At 40.4% G+C, this 10,391-nt stretch overlaps 1 protein-coding gene across 3 annotated transcripts; it reads left to right on the forward strand.

Moving 5' to 3' along the window:
• Positions 1 to 1,188: 1,188 nt before the first annotated feature.
• Positions 1,189 to 10,278, forward strand: SHOT1 (Mitochondrial transcription termination factor family protein). 3 transcript variants are annotated; one of them, XM_089929731.1, is made up of 3 exons: positions 1,189 to 3,249; positions 6,628 to 8,937; positions 9,481 to 10,278. In XM_089929731.1, the coding sequence occupies exon 1, from the start codon at positions 1,192 to 1,194 to the stop codon at positions 3,160 to 3,162; it is 1,971 nt and encodes a 656-aa protein (XP_089785857.1). In that variant the 5' UTR covers positions 1,189 to 1,191; the 3' UTR covers positions 3,163 to 3,249; positions 6,628 to 8,937; positions 9,481 to 10,278. The 3 variants fall into 3 exon arrangements, with proteins under 3 accessions (XP_089785857.1, XP_089785856.1, XP_008779561.4); XM_089929730.1 differs by lacking the exons at positions 6,628 to 8,937; positions 9,481 to 10,278 and adding an exon at positions 4,496 to 6,492; XM_008781339.5 differs by lacking the exons at positions 6,628 to 8,937; positions 9,481 to 10,278 and adding an exon at positions 3,338 to 6,492 and having other exon boundaries at positions 1,190 to 3,249.
• Positions 10,279 to 10,391: the final 113 nt, after the last annotated feature.

Below are 10,391 nucleotides of genomic sequence, written 5' to 3' on the forward strand. Positions count from 1 at the left end.
TTGTCCAAGGAAAACTGGGTGAAGATACTAGGCATGGTTTAAGGGTCTATTCGCATTTTATGCAATTTTTATTAAACATTTACTAAACCACAAAAGTTTCTTTGCACTTGATTTTAGAATCCAACTATGAACTTGATTTTAGAAGCTAACAGACATTCTTCATTTTGAAACTAAATGAGTCACACACATAATTTGTGGTTTACAAGGTTGCATGAGAATTTTCTTTGGAATAAGATCTAACCTTAATCACCTAATTCACTGAGTCATGACTCGTTAGCACTGTCAAATTAGTAGGAATCAGATCAACTTGCAAGTTGCAATAGGGTTCCATATCCTATGATCAAAAGTAAGGAAAAAAAAACATAGTAGACTAGAAAAATTATGCGAAAGCCTATTGACTAGTGCTAAATATGCTAAATCTCTCTTTACTTATTCCTCTAAATTTCTCTCAGGATTAGGGTCCAAATCTGATTGGACACAGATAGGATACTAGCATATCCATATCCATATTTGTTTTGTTAGACGAAAACAGATACGAATACGGATGTTAGTCGGATGCAAAAATAAATATATATATATATATATATATATATTTATTTATTTATTTTAAATAAATACAGATACAAATTGGATACCGAAAGTATGGATATAAATGTAGATATTAGTTGGATGCTCAAATTTTTATCTATATCCGTATAAATTCGGATACAAAAACTGATCTAAATAGATATTATCTGATCCACTTTCATTCATACTCAGAATGCTTTTAGCTTATTTCTTGAACTTGATGAATCTAAATCACTTCAACTCACAGCAAAAATTAGGATGCCATTGCACAAACTAACAAGCTGATTTTTCTAATCCTACCCAAATGCACCTAAATATGTGAAGGAAAAGCAAATCACCAAGTATAAACCTGAGTCCTGAAATTTACAGAATGGTTCTCCCCTGGGTGAGAGAGGTCCAATCTAATTCTACAAATGCCCTTCGAAGGTGTCTGCACCATGCCTACAATGTAATGAAATATGTTTTTTTTTTTTCTCTAAAAGAAAAAAATAGCATGAGGCCTTGTTTGGTCTCTTGGTGCAAAGCCCTTGAGCCTCATCACACAAATGGCTCTCCAAACCTCATTCTAAATCTACTGAAAAATTTCAGCCGTCTGATATCTCCAATCCTGGCATCACAAATGATATGATATCCCCTTGTCCTCCTACTTTGCCCCATCTCCTTCCCCTTCCCCTTCCCCTCCCTGGCATTTGGAATGGGGCAAAAACCCTAGCAGTGAACGGTAAAACCCTTCACATCTCTTTGTCCCCTCCCCCCTCACCATGCGCCATGCGCCTCCTCCCCTTCTCCTTCTCCTCCTCCTCCTCCTCCTCTTCTTCTTCCAGTAAGAAACCGAAGATTTCATTGTTCCTCATCCTCTCGCGCGTCCTCTTCTGCACCCTCTCCATCCCCAAGCTCAAGAATCTCTGCTACCGCCACCGCGCGCGCGCCCTGCTGGAGGCCCAGCGCGCCCTGACCGACTACCTCCACTCGACCCGCTCCCTCCCCTTCTCCCACGCTGACCTCATCGCCTCCAACTCCCCCTTCTCCCTCTCCGCCTTCGTCTCCCAGGTACCATTCCCCCCCGCCGCCTCCCCCGCCGACTTCCCCCGCACCCTCCGCCGCTTCCTGTCGTACCGCCCCGTCAACGAGTTCGAGTTCTTCTTCGAGTCCATCGGCCTCCCCCCCACCCACCCCGCCGTTCCCTCCCGCGCCCTCTTCCTCTCCGACGACCCGCCTCTCCTCGCCGCCGTCTCCGCCCTCGTCCGCTTCGCCTTCCCCTGGACCCGCCTCGGCCTCCTCTACCGCGAGCAGCCCTCCATCTTCTCCACCCCCCCGGCGGTCCTCCTTGCCCGCCTCCACGCCCTCGAGGCCCGCGGCCTCCGTCGCCTCTGCGTCATCGCCGTCTGCCTCGCCTTCCCCTCCGTCCTCGACCGCGACGCCGACGCCGGCAGCGACGTCGACCTCCTGCTCGACGATTTGAAGCGCGCCTTCGTCGACTTCGATCTCGCCGGGTGCGCCGTTGCTGGCACAACACGCGAGGACGACGGCAATGTCGACGTCTTCCTTCGGATTTGCAGGAGGATCCGGGTCTTCTACGAGCTCGGCTCTCCGAAAGGTCGGATGGGAGAGCTGATTGGCAGGAATCGGAGGGTTTTTCTCGAGCTGGACGAGGCCGCATTGGCCCAAAAATTGAGTTTTTTCATCAGATTAGATATGAAGGGCGAGCAAGCCGGGACCTTTCTTCTGCAGCATCCTGAAATTTTGGATTTTGATCTGGAGAACCCGAGCATTGCCATGCCCGAGTATATGCAATGCATCGGCCTAACTAAAGAGGAAGTGGCTTCGCTGTCTCGGAGGTTCCCGTACGTGATGGGCAAGAATAAATTGAGCAATTTGCCGGGCTCACTGAGAGCTATGGAGCTCCACGAGTGCTTCCTTGGCAAGATCGTTTCAGAGGGGAATCACCAGTACCTCTCAGCGGATTTTGCTTCTAATACTGCCTCTTTGCACGATAGGAAGATTGAGAGTGATTTTGTGAACGATCTGGAAAGGTTAAAATCTGTGAAAAAGGAGCAGTTTGTGGACAATAAAGTGGAGTTCTTGCTTGGTATTGGTTTTGGTGAGAACAAGAGCACCATCAGAGCTGCCTCGTTGATAAACAGCACGAAAGATCAGCTGCAGGAGCGGTTCGACTTCCTTCTAGAGATGGGGATTGGGTACTCAATGCTTTGTAGAATGATAAGCGCGACTCCCAAATTGCTTAACCAGAGCAAGGAATCGCTCCATGAGAAGGTGAATTACCTATGTAATGACTTGAACTATTCTTTGCAGTACCTCAATGTCTTCCCAGCTTTTCTTTGCTTTGATCTGGAGAATAGGATCAGGCCCAGATATAAGATCCTTAATTGGCTTAAGGAGCATGGTTTGCTCAAGAAGCCTTTTGCCCCAGCTACTGTCCTTGCTAACTCCGAGAAGAGGTTCATGATCAACCTCTATAGCATACACCCGGCAGCTCCTAAACAATGGTTGGAGTGTTTCTCTTCTAGAAGTAACACTGATGGTAGTCAGAGAAACTTATTTTTGCCTCGCCCAGAATCTCGAGCCAATTGTTGAATGATTACAAAAAAGAAAAATTGAGTCGTTGAAAGCCTTCCATCTAGCCATCAGTTGAGCTGCTACAAATTTTTCATCATCATAAAGGTACATTTATAAGCATTATCAACATCTGTGATCTTCAAAATTGTGAATTGAATCTCACATATATATACATTTATGGTTTTGTTTTCAGATTGTAGGGATGAACTATGGCAATAGGCATCACTGAACATTAGTTTCAGGCTATAGTTGGTATATCACATCTCTGAATTATCTGTGACTGCAAAATCTTTGTTGGGACAACAAACTTCAAGGTTGTTAAGAAAATTCAGTTAGGCTGACCTGGAAAGTGTGCTGCCATCTTCTGTTCCTGACATGGTCACCTCTTATACCGTTGGAACACTGCCAGATATGACAGTCCTATAGTTACTGGCCATATTCTGTGTAAAGTGCATTTGATTGTAAAGAAACATGTGTTTTGATCACCTGTTTCTCTTGTTTAGTGTTCATTTATTTCAGCAATTTTAAAGGTTTATATCTTTGTGCGAAGTCATGCTCTCTTGGTCCAGTTCAATAGCCTTAGTATAACTGACTTTGGCAGTTGGATCCGCAGACATTGGTTTTCCTACTTAACATGGGCACTGTTTGAAAATGACTAGTGACAGTTTATTAGATCGTCCATGATTTTAGTCAATTCTTTTAAGAGATGTAAAAAAAAAAGGAGGGGGGGTGTAAATAGTATCTATGTTTGTGTAATTGTTTTTACAGAGGGGCCAATCTTGCTTTTTGTACCTCTATTTCTTGAGTAAACTTTCGATTTTTTTTCCTTTACTTTACCTCTTTCGTTTTTTGTTTTGGTCCAAAATTCTTATTAACGTTTATGTTGTGCCAATCCAACACAAGTCCTTATTTTGAGTTACGTAAATTTGTTTCTTAACATTGGATTCATATTGGCAATGGTGCATCGAAGAAATATAATTCGATCGTAGGTAAATAGAACTGTTTCTGCTATTTACAGCAGAGTTTTAAGTGTTGTGCATTCTTATATGTAATCGCATTGAATTAGGTAATATGTTTCTGGTCACCTTTGCATCTTGTTAGTTGTTTGCTTGTTTCAACACTTCCTAAATGTTTGTACGTAATTAACTAGAGTTGATTTACTTAACCGAAATCAGCTTTTGTCATCAACGAACACACTTTTATTGCACTCCTTAAGTTGATGATTGACTGTTGTTATTTGGTCAGATAGTTCAAACTAAATAGCATGAAAAGGTTAAAGTTGGTCCATATGTACAAATGGCCAGATCTGATTTCAGGAACAAGGAGGCAGAGTTATTAAAAATTCATGCAGGAATGCAGAGTCTTGTAACTCTGGATGGGTGGGAATGAACCATTTGCTGATGGAGCATTGTGCTTTGCTCGGTGAGCAACTAAAACTGAGAAGAGCTAGCCTGAAGATCAAGGATTTGGGCAGCTCCTCTGGCTTGTGAAGAATTTCAGTTTTGGTGAAGGTGAATTTAAGAATGGATGGTTGAATTTAAGGTATGGATTGGTTGGCTAAGCAAATACTAATGGAGTGAGTAGACAGGGAAAGGTTCTGTTTTTGTTGGGGCTGTTGCTGTGCTTCAGGTGGTTCTACTAATTTGTGTGACAAGATTTTCCAAGCTAGAGAAATGTGGATGATAAAAAGGGTGGCTGGGACTTCAGCTTGGAGATTTCGGTTGTTCCTTTATCCAATGCTCTGCCTATTTACTTTCGGAGGCATATGGAAGAAACATGCCATCTTGAATATTGGATGTAATAATATACACAAAGGCCGATAACACAATATGGTAGAAATGTAGAAGTACATTAAAGGTTGAAGGCTGTATTCAATGGTTGAAAGGCAAGGTCATTGAAGGCCTTTGGTGGGGCATTTTTTATGGCAGGTTACAGTAGACATAACATGAATTCCAAGGATCTTAAAACTTATTACATAATTACCTTAAATATAACCTGACATATGGACATATGTCTTTATGGATGAGATGAGCTGCGAGAATGTATGGTTTAAATATACTATTTCCAAACCATCATACCTAATGCTATATGCCCAAAGCAAACAACAATGCTTTCTTGAAGAAATGTTAAACATCATCAGCTAGAAGTTTGAAGGCTTATGTGGGAAGATGATGGCACTTTAGCTTGAAAATATGAACTATTAATAAGATTTGCAAGGAATTTTGATATTCTAAGCATTTTGAAATGTCAATTCCGAGTATCTAAGTACCACTGGTCCATTTGTTGAATGGGATTATGTTGGTGCTGTTGAATCACGTTGTCTTGTTGAAGGTTGGTGTGGTGTTTATCTTTAGAGGCAAAAAACCATCCTTGTGTCTTCAGTTGCCATGAGGCTCAATGCAATACAATGTTGTCAATTATGGAGATTATACATGAAAGTGCTGATTTTGTTTGAACTGTTGATCTAATGATCTGTTGCAGTGAAGACAAGACTAAAATTTAGTATGATGGTGAGAGGGACCTGAGATGTGATTTTACATTGGTTGGGATGGTATTAAGTTGAAGAATTAGCAAAAGTTTTTGTGCTAGGGGTAGCATACATGATGGTCAAAAGTTGGTAGATAGTGGTGATATGATCTGGGTTTATGAGATGTTAGATGGTTATGTAGTTTTTTAGTTTAAGGTGTCCCTAAAGAAATAATGTTTGAGGAGAACAAGGGTCAATGATTTCGATTGGTTTTGTCTTCTGCAGTTTCTGTTTATTAAGAAGTCCTAGTCAACTTCAGAGTATGCTGCTTGTGCAGTCAGTAACGGGTGGATCAATTAAACCAATTTGAGATGAATGAGATGCACATGCAAAGTTATGAGCTGTTGAACCAATTTGATAGTTGAGATGAATTGGGGAAGAGTAGGTGAATATTTCCACTTCTAATAGTAAATTTCTAAGGTGGATAATGTTCATAGGGTCTCTTAAGATATGAGAAAACAGATAAGTGCTGATGGCACTCTCTCTCTCTCTCTCTCTCTCATGTACCGCCCCCCTCCCCCCGGGAAAAAAAAAGAAATGAAATGTGGAATGTGCTGAAGGATAATTTTGTATTGATTTTTGGGGGCTCTTTAAGAATGGAAAGTAATGTAATATGTTGAACATATTTATCTCCTGTATTATGGGGTTCTTGAATTAGCTCAATGAATGAATTTTACTTCACCCTGGTCCTTCAGTGAGCTTTTTGTTTTGTGATTATCTACTATTTGTCATTGGATTTATCGTTCCTACAATTATAATCTCTTTTGTCTATGTAGAATATTATGTGAAGCAGGGGAGCTAAACTTATCAGCAGATATCCCTTCACAGTTTCTTTGAGGTCTTTGGGTTTATTAGTGTCTTGCTTCCTATATTTAATTTAACATTTACTTGAAGGTTCAAGTATATAAATTTTTTTACTATTTATGTTTCTGAATTTGTATCTTCCTCCATGTTAGACCCAAGAAAAGCAAACAGTGGAAGATATAATGGAACCTGAGGCGTCCTTGGGCAAGAGCAATGCTGCAACATGTGGATTTTTTTTTTCCCCAAAGAGAGTTATTTAAGATGCTTACAGCTGGGGCAATTAATTTACTTATTTTGTACTTCTATGGCATTCATAATATCATAGTGAGAGAATGGGCTGTGCAAACATTGCTATAACCGTGCTTATGGAATTTCTTAATAGCTACCCTAGGAGTGCTTGGTCAGAGATGCAGTCTCGAGCAGTGCCAGTGACATTTTACACAAGCTTGAGCTTAAAAGCCACTGGATGAAAGACTTTGTCTAGCTATCAAGAACTCAAAATGCACAAAGAACCTTGAAAAGATACAAATATTTGTGGAGTTACCTTCAGTTTGGTGATTACATCCAGGCTTAAATTGCAGCAGCTCACTGTAGCCTGAGGGAGCTGGATGAAGCTGAAGTTTCTTTTAAGAACTCTTGGGGACTGAACCATGCAATCTGATCTCCATGGATTCTTGCTTAAATTTACTTATGCTTCGCTGTGTGGAGTTTCCCTGCCCGCGATATTTTCGAGTGATAAACATCATTGCTAGCTATTGCCACAGTTGGAGGCAACACAAAAATTCTGTTTTGTACTATAGAATCGCAAAAGAAAACTACCTCTTAGCTGACTCTGATGGGTCACAAGTATGTCAAGAAATGTACCAGCTCTGGTTGATGTCTTTGAAGGATGATGAACAGGCCTAGAAAAATTTGGGAAGGATTGAAGCTGAAGATAGGCAGAGACCAGATACAATCACACACTAGTAGCTAAAATTAAGCATGGCAAAGCTGAGAAAAGGAGTTGAGGTAACAGCGGCTTATTGCAGAAGGATCTTGGATCAAACTGGTCCTGCAATTGATCATGTCCCATTTCAAAATAATCATTGAGGTAGGAAAATTCAAAAATCATTTTATTCTTTTCCAGAGGACACCTCTAAACATTCTATTAGCTACATTCTGTCTATGATAATTTGTTAGTTTGAGGGAAGGAAGATAATTTGCTTATTTTGATGTTCTGAGAATTTTTTGCTTGCATTGCAATACTCATAATTTTCTTGTTTGTCACACCCAATTGTGCTGGAAAAATGGACAGCGCAAGGTCTTCCACAAAGACCAAAAATAGCTCAATCTGCTGTTTCTTCCCCAGATATTGATCATTCTCCTCCATGAAATTTCAATCTGTATGTATCCATCTTCAACAAAGCTGGATTTGTGTTGGAATAAAAGAGAATATCAACCAAGCAAGGGCAATTTCATTGTTATATTGTATTTCCTCTATCAAAATAACTCACCGAAGAAGTTTTCACCATTTATTTTTTTGATTGAACTGAAGAAGGAACATGATACATACAAAAGTTGTCATGCCTGTTATATGTGAGATGTCCAGACATGCTTGAAGCTGAGTTGTCTCACCATAGGATTTGCTTGAAGGACTGTAATGTTACAGTGTAAAGGTCATGGTGTTGAGCCTCGCCAACCGGCTCCAAATGGCTGGGGATGTAGATCTTTGATATCTTATACTTTTATGAAGCTGCTGGAGCTTTGCGACCAGAAGAACAAACTGCCTGCATGGTGCAAGAACGAGAGTGAAGGGAATGAGCCAGACTCCCAATTCCAGTATCAGCATTGCATAGAATCCTGATGGTTATTTGGTGCTTTAAGGCATACATTTCTTGCCAGTGGTTTGTTATATATACAAAGTCTGGTGGTCCCATGTAGTGATGCACATGTGGATTCCATTTCACTAATTATGTTTGGTTACTAACCATCTTATCACTTTATCTTTTTGCACCTTGATAATTTTGATCTAACCTTTCTAAATGCCTTGTTCAGTGACCTTCAGGCTGTGTTTTGGTTGTGGGATAGAAAACCTAGGGATAACTATCCCTAACCTTAGTATCTCTCCAAGATTTCATTGTCCCTGAGTTGAAAATAAATTATCATTTGACTGGAAATTGGTAGGAACAATTAAAATGAAAAAATAAGGGTGTACACAAAAAGTAAGAGAGAAGGCATAACTCACATTATGCAGGGTTAAAATTATTCTACTACCCCTAGCAATAACTTTAACCCAAGGGCATAATGGATCAAACTAATCTCATCCCCCAAAAAACAAAGTTGTGTCAGGTTAACAGGATAAATCACCTCTCTTCCAGGATTATTCCACAACCAAACACAGTCCTAAGGGTTTATAGAGGATCATTTGTCAAGGTGCATCGAAGGACGCATTATACGGAGTGGGTTTTACTTTCTGGATCAATGTGAGTAGGCTGGACACTCAACATTTGTGCCTTTTGTTTCTCATTCATTTATCATGGTAAATGGTATATTAAATGTGCTTTGCATGATACGGATGAAATTGCTTTGCCTGAAAGCATTGGGCAAGATGATCATCGTTATGTCCTTCCCTGTCATTTCTTTTAGCTTTTGTCGATGCACAACGGTGATGCGTCCTCTGGGCGATGCCTGCAATGTATATTATAATGGCTAGAATTCTGGAAAGTTGCAGAACAAGACGTGTTTATACCGGACAATGCTGTAATAAAAGGATGTTTTGGTTTTAACCAAGAAGGAATCCATCCCGGATGATGCTCCTCATATAATAATTAAACATATCATATTTGTCATTTTTTGTTGTATTCTTTTTGCTTTTGGGTCCGATGATTCACAGATGAATTCTTCTTTTGCTTAATTGTGGGACAAGGATAAAGTAGTAATGCAGCAAACCATACTTTAATGTTACGTGCTCTAGTTGGCTCTTGAAGCATGTATTCTTATTAAAATTAAGTTCACTTTCTTTGCAGTTTCCGCGGGCTGGTCGATTGATAGCGATATCAAGGAGCACATTTCGATAATGGTAATGTTTTTAATCTTCAATAAGCAGAAATTGTATGTATATTTTATTTGGAAGATGGATGAGATCAATGATTTGTTATTCTGATTCATTAGCTTGAATAAATGGCCTGCCTATCTGTGATTTGGCTGGGTGACACAGACACCATGATAACAACTTTGTGTTATATATTACTTGCATGTGCTTTGGAGTCTCTGCCTTTTCTTTTCTTCCAAGTCTTGAAAGAATCTGTTCAGTCTTGATCCTACAAGCGTTAGGAGCTGGAGCAAGCAAGAGTTTATCAGCAAGCAACAATAGATCAGTGAACCTATTGATGTTACAGCTCTGCTGGGACCCGATAACAAGGTAGAAGTCACCATATATTTTTGGTGACTTTGGATCTCTTCCTTCGACGTGTAAGCTTTAATGTTCTCTTGTACCTGTGTGTGGAGAAGCTTCATGTGAGCTTGCGACTATGCTTCTGCACAGCCCAAGCAATAGTTTCTCAGGCATTCATATGGTTTTCAGAAGGTGAAGGATTTTGGAGTTATCTCATCCTGTCATTATAACCAAGGAATCTTAAACATTGCACAAGCTATACCAATATTCTTATCCTCGGGAGAATAAAAGACAGACCCTGGTATTCTATCTATATGTTCCAAATCTCTCTCTATCACTGTAACGGATTTCCATTGTAATTCTTTTATAAACCTCATCCCTCGAGGCATGTGCTTGGACTTGCTTATACGTTAGATGCCTGTCTTCTGTTTCTTCTGGATTTTGGCAAAGGCATTTAGGGCAACACTCCTGGTAGGGTTCTACAAATTGGAACAAAGTCCACGGAAGTGGAGGAGTTTGCAAGCAAGGAGGGCATTCAGGTAG

The sequence above is a fragment of the Phoenix dactylifera genome, chromosome 3, assembly GCF_051530095.1.
Source record: "Phoenix dactylifera cultivar Ajwa chromosome 3, Ajwa_hap1_PhDact_Kaust_v1.1, whole genome shotgun sequence".
Classification (NCBI taxonomy): Eukaryota; Viridiplantae; Streptophyta; class Magnoliopsida; order Arecales; family Arecaceae; genus Phoenix; species Phoenix dactylifera.